At 39.1% G+C, this 16,436-nt stretch overlaps 2 protein-coding genes across 8 annotated transcripts in view; one reads left to right on the forward strand and one right to left on the reverse strand.

Annotated features, from left to right (window-relative positions):
- LOC134815900 (coiled-coil domain-containing protein 102A-like) overlaps positions 1-16,436 on the forward strand; it is a 90,904-nt gene that overhangs the window by 58,999 nt on the left and 15,469 nt on the right. For 4 of the 7 annotated variants that reach the window (XM_063824523.1, XM_063824532.1, XM_063824515.1 and 1 more), the window contains exons 7-12: positions 3,510-3,618; positions 10,468-10,584; positions 10,662-10,844; positions 13,959-14,051; positions 14,399-14,455; positions 15,802-15,915. In XM_063824523.1, coding sequence (XP_063680593.1) covers positions 3,510-3,618; positions 10,468-10,584; positions 10,662-10,844; positions 13,959-14,051; positions 14,399-14,455; positions 15,802-15,915 — 673 coding nt within the window. The remainder of the gene's footprint in view (positions 1-3,509; positions 3,619-10,467; positions 10,585-10,661; positions 10,845-13,958; positions 14,052-14,398; positions 14,456-15,801; positions 15,916-16,436) is intronic. The other 3 variants (XM_063824555.1, XM_063824548.1, XM_063824540.1) reach the window with 1 other exon arrangement.
- LOC134823085 (uncharacterized) lies at positions 3,859-9,424 on the reverse strand. Its single transcript, XM_063834437.1, has 4 exons — positions 9,356-9,424; positions 7,876-8,023; positions 7,566-7,682; positions 3,859-4,850 (listed from the first exon to the last, which is right to left on the reverse strand). The coding sequence occupies exons 1-4, from the start codon at positions 9,422-9,424 to the stop codon at positions 4,336-4,338; spliced, it is 849 nt and encodes a 282-aa protein (XP_063690507.1). The 3' UTR covers positions 3,859-4,335.

The raw sequence follows: 16,436 nt of genomic DNA on the forward strand, positions 1-16,436 counted from the left end.
GACCTCACTGTTGGCAGAGAATGATTTCCAGTTCAATTTATTGTTATCTGCTGCTGCTGCTGGATAATATAATATAGTATGATAGTATCTTTGCATGAACAATGAATAAAAAGACAATGATGTAGTCAAGCTCACTGAATGAATCATTTCCATGTTCAAAACTTTCGAAAGATATTCATGGCAATCTTGTTAACTTACGATTAGCGAATGTTAACGGCGTGATGGTAAACAGGAATGTGGCTACCATAACTCCAGCTGTCCACTTGTTGGATGAGCAGGGTGTAAAGCAGCCCCCACTCATATTATCAGCTAACATTTGCTCCTTTCTTTCTTTTCTTTAAATGTCATTTTAGAATTTGATAAATTGTAATGCTCAAATCAATAAAATTGACGATGGAGTTCGAGTTCACATACGACAGCTGTTAAAACAGCGAATATTAATCCACTTTTATTAATATTTAGTCCCCAGTTCCCCTATTAAAACAAGATATTTTGGTTGAGCAATGGAGAATAAGAAGCAAAAATACGTCCTGAGAATAACCAAAGAAAATTAGCAGACCATGAAAAAACAGAGAAATACCAGAAAACTTCACAATTTTACTTACGTATACGTGTGGTAAAAAAGTTTACATCTATTTTGGTCGTAGAGAGCAACACGTTAGCATAGCGAAGTTACTTTAAAGAAGACAATGACATTAACGTAAAGCCTCCTACTATCAATATCATTATCTGAACATGAGTAGTTAGTGGCGTTATTTAACGCCTGCAATCCACTAGATGGTATATCTTAGAAGAATAAAATATATGGCCACGTTGGGCTGCCATGACCATCAACAATTACTATACAAACCTTTCCGTTAGCTGGACCAAGATCATATGCATAATTCACAAGTTTTTACCTATCTCCCCTCTATACTAAGATCACGTGATTTTACCTATCTCCCCTCTAAGATCTAGAGCGCCTCAGTAGTTGAGAGTTTACGGAGATGACTCTTATTAGACTCTGAACAGGCTTATGCAGTATATGACTATAAACCAGTTACTCACCAAAGGAGAAAAAGGATCTAGTCTTGGTGTTTATTTTACTATTTATGAACAAAATCCGTATCATTTGCCCAAAGTCCTTCGCAAGATTCTAGCGCAATCTTTTATCTAAACTTTGATATTACAATGCACAAGACGTGTTGGAGTATTGTTCATGTAAACAGTCGTAGTATGGATAAGTTAGTAGTTTGGTTCACCATTTTAAATTCCGTTCGCTGGATGAATGGTGAACCACGTGTTTTAATTAATACCAGCCAAAATGCTCCAATTAAAAAGATATTTCATCTGTAAGTGAGCCCTACACTCCGAAGGTTCTTTGTTAGTTTTACTTTAAAAGTATCGAATTGGAAGTTTCAGTTGATCGATGTACTTGACATAGCACATAATACTGCTGTATTTCTTTACACATGGTTACTATACTTGATCTCATTTGTTGGTGCAGCAGTGGCACGCACTACCGCAATTACCGTGCAGCAGTGACGCGCACTACCACAATTACCGTGCAGCAGTGACGCGCACTACCACAATTACCGTGCAGCAGTGACGCGCACTACCACAATTACCGTGCAGCAGTGACGCGCACTACCACAATTACCGTGCAGCAGTGGTGCGCACTACCACAATTACCGTGCAGCAGTGGCGCGCACTACCACAATTACCGTGCAGCAGTGGCGCGCACTACCACAATTACCGTGCAGCAGTGGTGCACACTACCACAATTACCGTGCAGCAGTGGCGTGCACTACCACAATTACCGTGCAGCAGTGGCGCGTACTACCACAATTACCGTGCAGCAGTGGTGCACACTACCACAATTACCGTGCAGCAGTGGCGTGCACTACCACACTTACCGTGCAGCAGTGGGCGCACTACCACAATTACCGTGCAGCAGTGACGCGCACTACCACAATTACCGTGCAGCAGTGGTGCGCACTACCACAATTACCGTGCAGCAGTGGCGCGCACTACCACAATTACCGTGCAGCAGTGGCGCGCACTACCACAATTACCGTGCAGCAGTGGTGCACACTACCACAATTACCGTGCAGCAGTGGCGTGCACTACCACAATTACCGTGCAGCAGTGGCGCGTACTACCACAATTACCGTGCAGCAGTGGTGCACACTACCACAATTACCGTGCAGCAGTGGGCGCACTACCACAATTACCGTGCAGCAGTGGCGCGCACTACCACAATTACCGTGCAGCAGTGGCACGCACTACCACAATTACCGTGGCCTAGGCCTGTACACACTGTCTGTAACTTGATCCGTTCTGAGCACTTTATTCAACTATCCGCTCTGTAACTCTACAACTCTCCAATTCAGCAGCCTTTGATTGCGTTGATAATGTGCATTACTTACTGTGTTGGAAAATCTCCAAGTTTTGGGGGATGTTATTAATAGAAGGGGCTTCTTGAATCTTAATTAAGTCATGAGAATCCAATACCGCTCAGAAATCCACAGTCAGATATGATGTGGGGCAGTAATATTTAACTACGGGAAACTGTTAGACATCGCCCTCTTTTCTATTTTAATCATTGAGCGTGTTTAGACACTGAGTATCTAAAATATTATATGCATGGCTGCGTGACCGGTATAGATAGGAGTCGTGTGTAGAAGACTAGTGAATATAAGATCGTTAGTAATATGAACCTGTGTTCACCAAGTGGCACAGTGTGAAAACATGTGAGTTTAGGCTGTGGAATTTGAACGTTACTTTATGATGGATGATAAAATGAAACGTTGCCAAGTTTCTGAGTTTCTGTGGCACTGGAAACTGAAAATTAAAGACAAAACCGTCTTTATAAACACCGCTTATAAACACTTTATAAACCCTGCTTGATGAATCCAATAAAAACTTGAATATTTATCGTGTATGCTTGAATAACTTAGATGAAACTTAAATGTGAGCATGCAAAGTCATTATATAAAATTCAGGAATTCCTCAGTCTCCGGAATCATCATTTTAGTAGAACTTTACACTACATATATCAGTCATCGCCATGGCTATGAAATACGGGTACCTACAATGATTTGATTGTTGGACTCAAATACATGGTTCGTATGTTTTACTTCTCCAGATTGATACTAGGAAATAGGATTCATCATTACTTTAATGCTCTTATGATTAAATATTGTCTACATAATAATATTATGTAGACATATATTATGTTGTAAACGTTCAGCATATCAACAATCGTCTCGGAATAACGATAAATGAAGCAGTATAATTTTTGAATCAGGCTCCGTAATTTTCAGTGCAATCAAACTGAATATTGATAACACATTCCTGCAAAAGATCTAAATTACAAAACACGACTGTGTACTGTAACCACATAGGGAGCGTTCATAATGCACTATTATGATACAACCAGACCCTGTTTTTGTATTTTCTGATAAACACTGTAAATATGTTAGAACTCGAATCTCGATACATTTTCCTCACAAATTAAATATTTTCAGTTCGAAGATAGCACTAAGCCAGTCAGCTGAGCTATACAACAAAGAGAACTCAGTGCTGAAGAAGAAAATGGAGGAGTATAAACGGCAGAGGACTGAAGCACTAGAAGAGGTAAGAGCCCCCTTGATTCTTCAGATTCTTCTGATATAGTGTCGGGGCAGTGCTCTCCGATTAATCTGATGGATTGTGTAATGTATTGTACGTGTCTCAATATCAATCTCTTATTATATATCTGTTACACTCCAGTCATTTATGTTGAATATGTGAGTTGTGAATTCCGATCGTGTGTCCTTTTGTGTAATTCATGCATAACTAACTGAGAACAAATAATAACAAAGATACAAATGTTTTGAATTCGGTTCAACAAATCAGTTCAGATAATTTAAGAAATGTCTCTTTTACATTTTTCGGTAGTAAGTACTAACACGTTACATATGGTCAAAATCTTCTCAAAAATAAATAAAAAAGGGACAAATGAAGACCTTATTTAGTTTAGATGAATATATAAACCTCCCCTCCCCCATTACCCTAGAAACATGAGCAATTTAGCTCTGAGCCGCTACTTTAGGGCCCATAGAGAAAGTATTAGAGCGACCCCTACTGCGGTCCTGCCTGCTAAAAACACTGCCCCTAACCAGTAACACTACAGGGTTAAGCAGAGAGTTTAGTACTGGTAACATGGTAGCTACCAGGTAGTGACAGTAGTATCTGCCTGTAGTATACTCCAACTGGAGAGAGTCTATAGTGACTACAGTCAGTACCTGGGTCGTGTTACACACCAGGAACACAGCTGTTAAGATCAGGATAGTGACTGTGACTCTCCGGTATTTAGCACTGAACCTGTTTACATGTGTCAGGATCAGGACCTGAGCTGCTGTTACCACTGCCTGATACTAAAGAGGGTACCCCGAATGGTATGACGTGAGAGAGGATGCTGGAGGTGGCGGGAGTTATGGGCTCACAAGTCCAGATGTAGCCTAGATAGTAGTCCAGGGAGCCTAGGGTGGTGGGTATTATCACGAACAAGTCTATTATCATTTCTAGAGTGTTCTCCTCCCAGTAGACACACTCTATCCACACCTCCCAGAGTATGACTCCCAGCCACAGTGCAGGGTACCCCACCAGTAGGGCTACTAGAACCGGGGAGACTTGTCTAGCTGTGCGGGGTCTGGTTATCATGATAGTCCGGGCAGTGACCAGCACAGTGGAGTAGAAGACGGAAGTGTGGGAGGCGAGACTGTTGAGGGTGTAGGTGATAGGAGCCAGGTACCAGAAGTAGGATGAGGTGTAGGATGTGTAGGATAGGAGAAGGAGGGTCAGCCCTTGTAGCAGTGATCCTATACCTGGGTGGTTATATGTGAGAAGTTGAGTTGAGGGAGTTAAAAATGTAGTGTTTGCATAACTCTTTTGTTTTCTGTGGTCGAGAAAACTAAGTTTTGGAATTCTATAAAAATACCTTTACATTTGCATTAGTTAATACAAAAGGATTTATCTTGAAAATAGTCACAGTTCGTTACCTGCCTGTTATCTAGTTATTATCATTACTGTTCACTCTTTTCAGTAGGTCAAGGAATGCAAAATGCTGTATGCTTTCTCATAATAACTATACACTTAGCTGATCATTACGATGGTAAAATATACTTAACTAACGGTAAATGTTGACGTACGAGGTCATTGTTATTTGTTATCTAGTTATGTTGAGTATTATGATATTCAAACAGCATAAAAGCCTCGTGAGCTCGTGATACTGCAGCATATTCAAATTTCAGTGATAATTCTTCCTCTAAATATAGGTGCTTAAGTTTGGAGATATCATGTCGCTGTCTTAGTACTAGTAGTCTGGTATCTTAAGAGATAGTAGTCTGGTATCTTAAGAGATTAGCGACTGGACGAGATTATAGAAATACATATCTCCCAAACACGAGCACGTAATCTCTCACTATTATTGTAATCTCCCACTATTAGTGTAATCTCCCACTATTAGTGTAATCTCCCACTATTATTGTAATCTCCCACTATTAGTGTAATCTCCCACTATCAGTGTAATCTCCCACTATTATTGTAATCTCCCACTATTATTGTAATCTCTCACTATTATTGTAATCTCCCACTATTATTGTAATCTCCCACTATTAGTGTAATCTCTCACTATTATTGTAATCTCCCACTATCAGTGTAATCTCCCACTATTATTGTAATCTCCCACTATTATTGTAATCTCCCACTATCAGTGTAATCTCCCACTATTAGTGTAATCTCCCACTATTAGTGTAATCTCTCACTATTATTGTAATCTCCCACTATTATTGTAATCTCCCACTATTAGTGTAATCTCTCACTATTATTGTAATCTCCCACTATTAGTGTAATCTCTCACTATTAGTGTAATCTCCCACTATTAGTGTAATCTCCCACTATTAGTGTAATCTCCCACTATTAGTGTAATCTCCCACTATTAGTGTAATCTCCCACTATTAGTGTAATCTCCCACTATTATTGTAATCTCCCACTATCAGTGTAATCTCCCACTATTAGTGTAATCTCCCACTATTAGTGTAATCTCCCACTATTAGTGTAATCTCCCACTATTAGTGTAATCTCCCACTATTAGTGTAATCTCCCACTATTAGTGTAATCTCCCACTATTATTGTAATCTCCCACTATTAGTGTAATCTCCCACTATTAGTGTAATCTCCCACTATTAGTGTAATCTCCCACTATCAGTGTAATCTCCCACTATTAGTGTAATCTCCCACTATCAGTGTAATCTCCCACTATTAGTGTAATCTCCCACTATTAGTGTAATCTCCCACTATCAGTGTAATCTCCCACTATTAGTGTAATCTCCCACTATTAGTGTAATCTCCCACTATCAGTGTAATCTCCCACTATTAGTGTAATCTCCCACTATTAGTGTAATCTCCCACTATTAGTGTAATCTCCCACTATCAGTGTAATCTCCCACTATCAGTGTAATCTCCCACTATTAGTGTAATCTCCCACTATCAGTGTAATCTCCCACTATTATTGTAATCTCCCACTATCAGTGTAATCTCCCACTATTAGTGTAATCTCCCACTATTAGTGTAATCTCCCACTATTAGTGTAATCTCCCACTATTATTGTAATCTCCCACTATTAGTGTAATCTCCCACTATTAGTGTAATCTCCCACTATCAGTGTAATCTCCCACTATTATTGTAATCTCCCACTATCAGTGTAATCTCCCACTATCAGTGTAATCTCCCACTATTAGTGTAATCTCCCACTATCAGTGTAATCTCCCACTATTATTGTAATCTCCCACTATCAGTGTAATCTCCCACTATTAGTGTAATCTCCCACTATTAGTGTAATCTCCCACTATTAGTGTAATCTCCCACTATTAGTGTAATCTCCCACTATTAGTGTAATCTCCCACTATTAGTGTAATCTCCCACTATCAGTGTAATCTCCCACTATTATTGTAATCTCCCACTATCAGTGTAATCTCCCACTATTAGTGTAATCTCCCACTATTAGTGTAATCTCCCACTATTAGTGTAATCTCCCACTATTATTGTAATCTCCCACTATCAGTGTAATCTCCCACAATTAGTGTAATCTCCCACTATTAGTGTAATCTCCCACTATTAGTGTAATCTCCCACTATTATTGAAATCTCCCACTGTTATTTTGCCCACATGTGGCATGGCACACTGCAGCTGTAAAGAGCTACAGAGCTAAAGTGAGCTTTAATCAATATAATAGCACTGGGAACACTCGCAAGGAGTAATTTGTATGTATATTGTGAACTTTTCGAGTGCATTAAATCCTGCGATAGTACTGGGTGTCGCAATGCCATTATATTAAAATATAAATATCCACTGTTTTAATGAGAAATCTCCTGGGGAACACGTTTCATTTGACACGCCGTGAGCACGTTTGCAAGCTGCTCGCAATCAGTTAAACTGATCAAGGACCCCGCATAAAGGGGCCTTAAGGTGTTAAATTCTACACATAGTTACCCAGAAAGGGCAGGATAGTTATACCTACACCTGCTCCCCCTGATCAATACCTGCAATAAGATCTACAATGAGGACTGCTGAGTAGAGGAGGGGGGTGAGTTCTTTAAGCCGCTGTACGTAGTGTTGTAACACTAATATGTTACAAATAACACAGCTTATACCCATACCTAGAGAGAGTGGATGAGGTTTTAAAACTACAACTTTTAAACACACGTTCATTTGTTACTGTCAGCATGTGCGAAAGTGAGAATCTCGGATTGTTTTTTAAACGTTTAATAGCGAAGGTAGAACATAACATGATGATATTATGTGCTTGATGAAAATATGTTGCAACTAATTTTGGTGATAAAAGTTTCCTACCTATTTCCACAAGTGCCACAACAGTGTTCAGAGTCTTGAGTTCTGCAAAGTTGTGTACACGTGCGCTGATCAGTGTTTCGTTATCGTACTCCGCATAACCGAGTTGGTTGAGTCTACTTTCGTACTCCTCCCACTCGCATGCCATCCGCTAGAAATAGTGAGTAAGTCATGTGTGTTTTGAATGTGTGGAATGTGAGTTAGGGCTACAAGTGGCACATGATATTTGTGATTTGCACGTGCTGTTTGTGATTTGCACGTGCTGTTTGTGATTTGCACGTGCTGTTTGTGATTTGCACGTGCTGTTTGTGATTTGCACGTGCTGTTTGTGATTTGTACGTGCTATTTTGCTTGTTACAATCGTACACAAGGTGTACTAAGTGTTGGGACAATGAACATCAAAGAGCTAAGATATAGGCAGTGAGGGATCACATATATATTATTACGTCAGCATCCTAGCGGGGGTTTAGAAATTGATCGACATGCTGATATAATTTTCACACAATAGCTATGTGTATTGTGTAAATTCATTGATAGTTGAGGTAGGGGGTCTGTTATAATTATATTATAATGATGTGAATCATGGATCAAGCAACATAGCTGATATTCCACGTGTAAACAACAACACATTAGAAAACTACCAAAAACATTAAAAATGGCGTGGAAATAGTGACAATCCGCCATTTTAACCATTTTAACTGATAAAATGAAAACAGAGCCACAACAATTCGTCATGTAATTGAAACAGTTGCTGGTTGAAGTGAGTGTGGAACGTCAGTGCTTTTAACAGCATGTGAAACTAATGCACTGGGAAAATTGGAAGGTAATGGCGTCAGGTGTGTTAATGCTATTTAACATGCCTGTAATGCAAGGGGATGCAGTGCTGTGAGCATACCCATTCGGGTACAGGACACTGGTAGTTTATACGGAGGTAGACAGTATGGCAGAATCACATGACAAGTTCACATTAGTGCCCATAGTGTTTTTTATTTTATTTTTCATTATGAACTAGAGAGAACAATTTTCATTGAGAAACAACCAGCATATCAACGTCTGTAAAATAAGTAAAGTTTAAATATTGACAAATAAACTGTACATTATTATCCCTCATGTATATATGGGGTTTGGGGTATAGGACACGAGGGCGGAGGACACAATGCACATCAAAGAGCTAAGACCTAGGGAGGGATCACATATTACGTCAGCGGGGGTTTCGAAATTGACCGAAATGCTGATGCTGATACAATTTTCGTACAATAAACAATAGACGTATTTTGTAAACTCGCCGAAAGAAGAGGTAGGGGTCAAAAAAAACAAAATCTTGCTGACGTTAAAATGTGAAACGTTCCTCCTCGCCAAAACACTTATTTTTACAATAGGTGAAAATATGTTCGTTCAATATTTGTTTTATATCACTAGTTTGAAGAAGTATGATGGGTAAGTCAGTGAGCTGTTGTTTGTACTGTCTTCTGCCTCCCTCCACCATAATGTCCAACTCTGCCTTGCCTCCCTCCACCATAATGTCCAACTCTGCCTTGCCTCCCTCCACCATAATGTCCAACTCTCCTCCCCTACTCGCGACCAAAATTGGGACCGAAATATTTGGATGGTAACGTTCTCAAAAGCATAAGATGACAAGGAAGGGCTGATGAGAAAGCGGTGTAAAGCATTATATTAATTAATGAGGTTGCTAGGCGAGAACTACTTATTATACGAGGTACAGTAGTTCGAGCCCTTTAATAAATTTCCTTTGTCATCTTATCACACTCATATGATATACTGCAAGTGCTGTAGAATACCTACTTTTGCGCTTAGAGATTAGTCTAGAGACTTCGCAGCTAGTTTAGAACTACAGTGAGACATCAGGGTTCCTTATTGTCAGCCTCTCGCTGCTCGCACTAATCGCCACAACAAAACCATGACAACTATCAAGATATATGTAGTTCAATTATTCAATCTCCCAGTTCTACGTCTAAATTATATTCTGGGTATTATGAGATTCTGTGCTCTGGGTGGCGTTTTGGGTCACATTCTTCCTTACCCTTTGTTTCCATCTAGTTCATAGCAACGAATAAATGCGTTGTTATAAAAATAGGGGTTGGACGAAATAAACAGAAAATCAGGGGCACTTTGCTCAGTGTGAGTTAGAGGATAAAGTTTAATAATTGTAGATGTTATGTTACTGCTATATCCAATATCATAACACACCCTTTCACATAAGCGGGATTGAATTATTAGATCACAATGTATGAGTAGTTATGTGTGTATACACTGCATAATGTGAATAGTTATGTGTAACAATTAAATAGTTTTGAATATTTGATGCGGTCACTCGATCGATATTGTGAATACCCCAATAAAACTATTTATTTCTTAATTTTTTCTGTAAATATCATGATTTTTAATTATTGTTCCTTTTGGAAGAAAGTTGCAACACCCCCTTTTGTATGTTGCCATTCGATGTGCTCATGTCTCAGAAGAATTTCACGTGATTTCATCGGCTAAAGTCATTGACTTTCATTGAACACATCAATGTTGTGATTATGATTGATCAGTAAGCAATAAACTCAAACTCCTAACACATCCTCCTGTCAGGTGTCTAGGATACAGCTTGAATCAGGAGACAAACTAGCTCGGCTGAGCCTGGAAATAGAGGGTGAAAACGAGAGCCACGCAGAATCGGACCGCAAAATCAAGGACATGCGAGCTGACGTGAGTAAAAGAGTTTCACTTTCACTTTCACTTATGTGTGTGCCAACAAAGCCCCTAAATGAGGTAGTTCTTGTCAGGTATTCGTTAAGGCACGCGTCTTCACGACCCTCAAAGTCGGACTGTTGTATCATCTGCATATCTTCCCAAAGATACAACGCCTGCAAGCCGAGAACGCTACAGAGTGGGCCAAACGAGAACGGATAGAGACAGAAAAAAGTTCACTGGAGCGAGAAAACAAGAATCTTAAACTACAAATTCAGGTTATTAATACTTCGTCAGTTAATCTAGTGCTATAATTCTGTGTTATAATGACCCCATTTAGCAGGGTGTCATAATCTAGTTCATAATTCATTCCATTTGCACTTCTAAATTTATTTTCCCTATTTTCGGTATAATATGATCCATCTCTGCACTGGTCTAGCAAGGTCTAGCAAGGCTGAGAATATTCAATATTACAATTATTCCCACATCGCGTCACTCAATTGATAAAAACGTGGTACTGTTGTTGGCGAACGCGGGGTCCTTTTTGTAGAAAAGTGCGCGCGTTCGCATGCTTAAATTTAATATAATAATCAAATTTAGTAAGTATAGCTTAGCTAGCTGTTACTTTAGCGCCATGTGGCAATTCGAATATTTCCAATCAAATGATGAAAAGGAAAATATACATGAAACGATGTCATATCAGTAGATATGATCGATATAGTCATTCAAAATAAAAATACAACTGAAGGCCTTAAATGTGACGTGAGTCGAGAAGACTCCAGACAACGGGATATGGGGTCGTTCACATATTATTCATTATTACGTAATCAGCTGAGGGTGGGGGGGGGGGGTTCGAATGATTACGCTAGTGTAATTTTTACACAATAGCTATGTGTAAAACTGATTACGGAGGGGGGGGGTAAAAATATTATGTGAACGACTCCTTATTAACAAAACCCCAAAATGAAACACCAAACTCTGCATCAAACAAGAATTTCGCCGCGGTTAAACCAAGGGTCGACCGAGTCCTCGGCCTCGGCCTCGGTTTTACCGAGGAATGGCGATATTTCCTCGGCCTCGGTCAGGAGGACAATTCCTCGGTTCGCCTCGGCCTCGGTCAAAAATAGATTCGAAATTCCTCGGCCTCGGCGAAATTTGACGATTTTACCGAGGATTTGACCGAGGATTTTTGTTGAAATTTTGGGAATTTTCCTACAGACTTACAGAGGTTAATATAAACGAATTTGTAAAATTGAAAATAAAACGACCAATTGACCAGGACACAAAACTAAAAATATCATAGTCTAAGATTCATCGTCTGATGAAATGACAATATCTGAGCACTCTGAATCAGAATAATCTTCTGTGCACAGCTCAGAAGGGGGACAGTCCTCTTTATTTGGGGCTTCAAATTCATTTGGACAGGGGCCGAAGTCGTCCCCAAATGTTCCGATGTTCTTTTTGAGAAACAAGCACCCCTCAAAGTTTGTTGGCTTAAGGCTGAGGCGATTTAACTTCAGGATGTGCCCTGCTGTAGAAAACAATATCTCTGGTGCTGCTGAGCTCGCCGGCGCAGATAGATATTTCCTTGAACACTCAGCAAGGTTCGGATAGCTCTGCTTATTAGCTTTCCAGTAAACTAATGGTTGAAATGATAAATCAACTCGAGAGTCTAACGTGTGTACACAGTATAGTACACAGTACAATCTGATTAGGTACAGTGCGCTTTTCCTAATAAACAATGCCCTTTTTCCCAACAATTTTTCTGCCAAAATTCCTCGGCCTCGGTCAAAATTTGCACTCCTCGGCCTCGGCCTCGGCCTCGGTAAAAAAAAGAAACCTCGGTTGTCCTCGGCCTCGGTCTTAACTAACTGTATTTTCCTCGGCCTCGGTCGAAAATCCTGCCCTCGGTCGACCCCTGGGTTAAACCACGCACGATCAATTTTCCCGGCCCTACGATGTACTTGTACCATTAATTCTTTTGAGTGAAAAGTGTGACTGGAAAAAAAGTGCAACATATTTACACACTATGTTTTTTATAAATGAGTGGGATACGTGCATGGTAAAAAATGACGATTTATTTGACCAATGTAGCGCCGCGCATCAACAATAAATGAATCCAGAAAATTGTGGAAAATAACTTTGCGAAGGAGGAACTTCACTGTAATGTAACTGTAATTAATTAACACATGGCTAGCATCGCGCGCAGCATAACAGATGCTTCCTATACACATAATTATAGGTTAGTGGTCTATATTACGAAGGAGCAGACTTTTGTCGTCAACGTAGGACCGTCGGGCCACCTCATATATCCAAACCCGATTACTTATTCCCTACGATCTTTTTGCCTTCGGCAAGAGCAGGGAAAAAAATCTTTGGCAAAATTAATACCATCCTACAAACATGACTAAGCTTGCTCTTCCTTACGGTAATTTATTAGTCTTCAAATGACGGCCGCCCTGCACTGGGACCTAGACCTAGGTTAAATAACCGATCTTACGGTTGGTGGCGATGTGAAAACCTCTGCTTTCTAAACATAAGATTATTTTATTCTAAGAGAAATGCTTATAACGAAGGTAAACTGGTGAACAAGTCTGTGATAATATCTATAAAATTCCCGGGTAATTTTCTACAGCATCACATCTACACTCATCAGTCATCATATTGCTTTGTAGACATCGTATCAACACGTGGTCGATATGAATAACTAGCTCCGCTTCCAAAGCAACAGGCAATTTTACTCGCAGAAAAATGTCTGATAAAGGTAAACCAGATTACAAGACAATATCTGTTTCCTATTCCCGGGTCACGTTTTAACTTTTGCGTTGTGTGTACGCAGTATAGCATCGTATCTACCCACTAAGTATTGCCTTGCAGACAACGGCCGGGAGAGTTGTTGTGCAATACTGAAGATGAGTATCTGCAGTCTTGTTACTTGGCTTAATAATGAAAAGAAATACTCAGACTTATGAGGCTCAGTTGTTTAAATCTAACTATTAACGAATTGCTATCTGGCTCAGCTCACTTCCCTTTACTTTACCTCAATAGGTATAGCATAATACTTGTCATTCGCCACTCGTACCAACGTGAAATGGTGAAAAGACAGATTCAGGCACAAAATCTTTATTCAAACTACAGAGATACGGAGCTATATAAAATAATACGCGGTACATTGGAGAAATAGGGACTCAGGCAGCTGGACAATATGTCATTTGCCAACAAATTTATTCACCGACATAGCATAGCAATTATCATCACCCGATAAGCTCTGATAGTCCAGGGATCTGCATGGTGCATGCTTCCGACACTTCATGATTATTATCCGCTCCATGGTGCTCTAGATAGAAGTCTACTTTAATTAGCGAAGAGAAGATATAACTGTTTTATTTTAGGAAGCTGAAGAAACGATCGCTCGGAGGAACACGAACCCGTTGGCGTCCCCAGAATACAAAACCTTGCAAGCTGACATCTACGAAAGGAACAAGGTACGAAAACTTTGGTTGCAACTGATATAAACTGATAATTATAACTGATATAATATGTTAGGATGGATATTACCAGTTCTATAACTAAAGGGCCTAGATAAAGGACTTGTATTATTGGAGGTGGACTCTTATTAAACAATAAACATGCCAGCTGTTTTACTATCGAGCTCGTTTTCAGTGCCCAATCACTAGTCTACACACTCTTATACTGAACTTTTAATCTTTAAGTATTTGATTTGCAAATGACCTCGTGAAAAGGATGTTAATATCAATTTCCTATTAAGTTTTATATGAATATTTCAACAAAAGGAACTTCTCAAATGTTCATTATATATTCTAAATTACAGGAGCTGGAGATGCTAAAAACTGCTCACACCCGAGTTAAGAAGCAGCTGTCTGAAAAGGTAACTACTGGTTAAAAGTTTCAATTATTTCACCATGTTACCATGTTACAATAGTGTTAATTTACATAAACGGACCCTAACAGGAATGTATTATCATGTATGTCGTAGCTATTCATTATACCTGGTACATAATTGCATATACTAAAAGATAATGTTGGGGATGGGCGACAACTAAATTGAACCAAAAAAGGGAGGGAGTTGTGTTGACCCTCGTTGACAAAAAGTGATAAAAGTGTAAAATTGTAAAAGTCACTTTTATTTCTCCATAGTTTAAACAGGGATAGGCAAACTCAAAGAAAGACTTAAGACACAGTGTCTAACGACTTCGCGAGAGCTTTGTGAACAAACAAACAAACAATTGTAGAACAGCACAATATGAGGATACTGGGTGTTTTCTAGAACAACTCCAGCAATTTAACCCTTGTAGCAGCTGTTAACATAGCTCCTGCTTGTCGGCTCCGATCCTATATACTAGTGATTATCAGTTACTTACTATCAGTTGGAGCGCTAATATACCTAATACATTTACCAATGAGAGGTGTGCGAGATAATTCCCCAACATCGTGCGAGGGATATCGCGCAATTGCGAAAGTTAAGGAAAAGTATTTTGTGTTATAAATGTATATTATCAGCTTGATGATCCGTTACAAAACTTGATCATAAGTTCGCGGGCAAAATTAGAATTTAAATATCTTTATATATTTGCTCAAGGGGCGGTAATGAAGTTTTACGGCCAAAATCTCAACGCAAATAGAATTTAAATGCTTGAACCATGGCCAAGTTGACCTCCTTTGTTTTACCTACTATATACCTGCTGATGCTTAGTGGCATTACGAGAAAGGAAAAACACCTTTTCGGTGCTATTCAGGGTCTGCAGTATACACCAGGGTGCTAATGTGAACTGTGATCCAAACCTCAAACTAGTCCTAAGTCGTGATATGCGCCTCATGTTAAGCGAGTATATAATAAATACATATAACATAATATATATATATATAATATATATCTTATGGTCAGACATCGCACCCTCATTTTGTGAATTACTCACACTCTATTTATAATAACAGCGATAAAAATACAGGTTGACCGGTAGACCTGGTAGCTGGTATCTGGTGAAACTGCAGTTTAACTATTGCAAACGTATCCAAGCTGGACAATTATCTCTCTAAGTCTAACGTCCGGCGATCTTACCACAGACATTTCATGAATATTAACCACATACTCTCAGGTGTACAGTTCAATTTGTGTTCAATTAAATGGATCTGCCATTATTATAAGACAGGAACATCATTTAGATGCTATTAAGAACTCAACTAATGGGACTATAATGATGCTTTCTATTCCAGACGGGAGAGTTGGATCACTGCCAGAAGAGGTTGGAGGTAATAGAGGACGAGGTTTACAACTTGAGGAAGAGGGTCGAGGATCTCAAAAAGGAACTCGCTCAGCGGGAAGATGAGGTATTTGGAGATTATTTATTAGTCATTAAATCATCATAACATGCTGTCTAAACTCTAACTTTAGTAACGTCTATTTTTTTATATATTTTTTATTATATTTTTTTACAGTTTACGACTTGAGAACTTGTAACTTAGCACCAGTGTTCGTCAAGGTATTGTCCAAAAGAAATATGTAGCGATTTTTGATTTTTGACTCCAAAACTGAGATATGAGGTTAACCATGAGTGCACATCATGAAACTGTAAACAGTTCACCTCTTAAAAAGAGTGAGAATCAAATTTTTTTAAATCGTTGTAGGAGAAGTTGGGTTTTAAAAGTGGTAGCCAAAAGATTAAATTATTGAGAAAATATGTTAACCTCAATTTCCAAGAAATAAAAGGCATACTATAATAATAGTTCGATAGTTTTGATGAGGCTAACAAATTCAAATGACTAATCGATAAATATATAAAGGTAATACTGCCTTTAAGTAAAGTAGATTGCTTTAGCCATTACTAGCACAACACAAGTTATTACCTCCT

Source organism: Bolinopsis microptera, chromosome 1, assembly GCF_026151205.1.
Source record: "Bolinopsis microptera isolate Bmic1 chromosome 1, MBARI_Bmic_1.0, whole genome shotgun sequence".
NCBI classification, from domain to species: Eukaryota; Metazoa; Ctenophora; class Tentaculata; order Lobata; family Bolinopsidae; genus Bolinopsis; species Bolinopsis microptera.

Bases quoted from the DNA above. Each gene is read 5' to 3' on its own strand.
- LOC134823085 (XM_063834437.1), bottom strand. From the start codon at position 9,424: ATGGTGGAGGGAGGCAAGGCAGAGTTGGACATTATGGTGGAGGGAGGC. The intron at 8,024-9,355 runs GTGGAGGGAGGC...CACTATTTCTAG, and splicing joins AGGCAGAGTTGGACATTATG to CGGATGGCATGCGAGTGGGA. The intron at 7,683-7,875 runs GTAGGAAACTTT...CACTCTCTCTAG, and splicing joins TGTGGCACTTGTGGAAATAG to GTATGGGTATAAGCTGTGTT.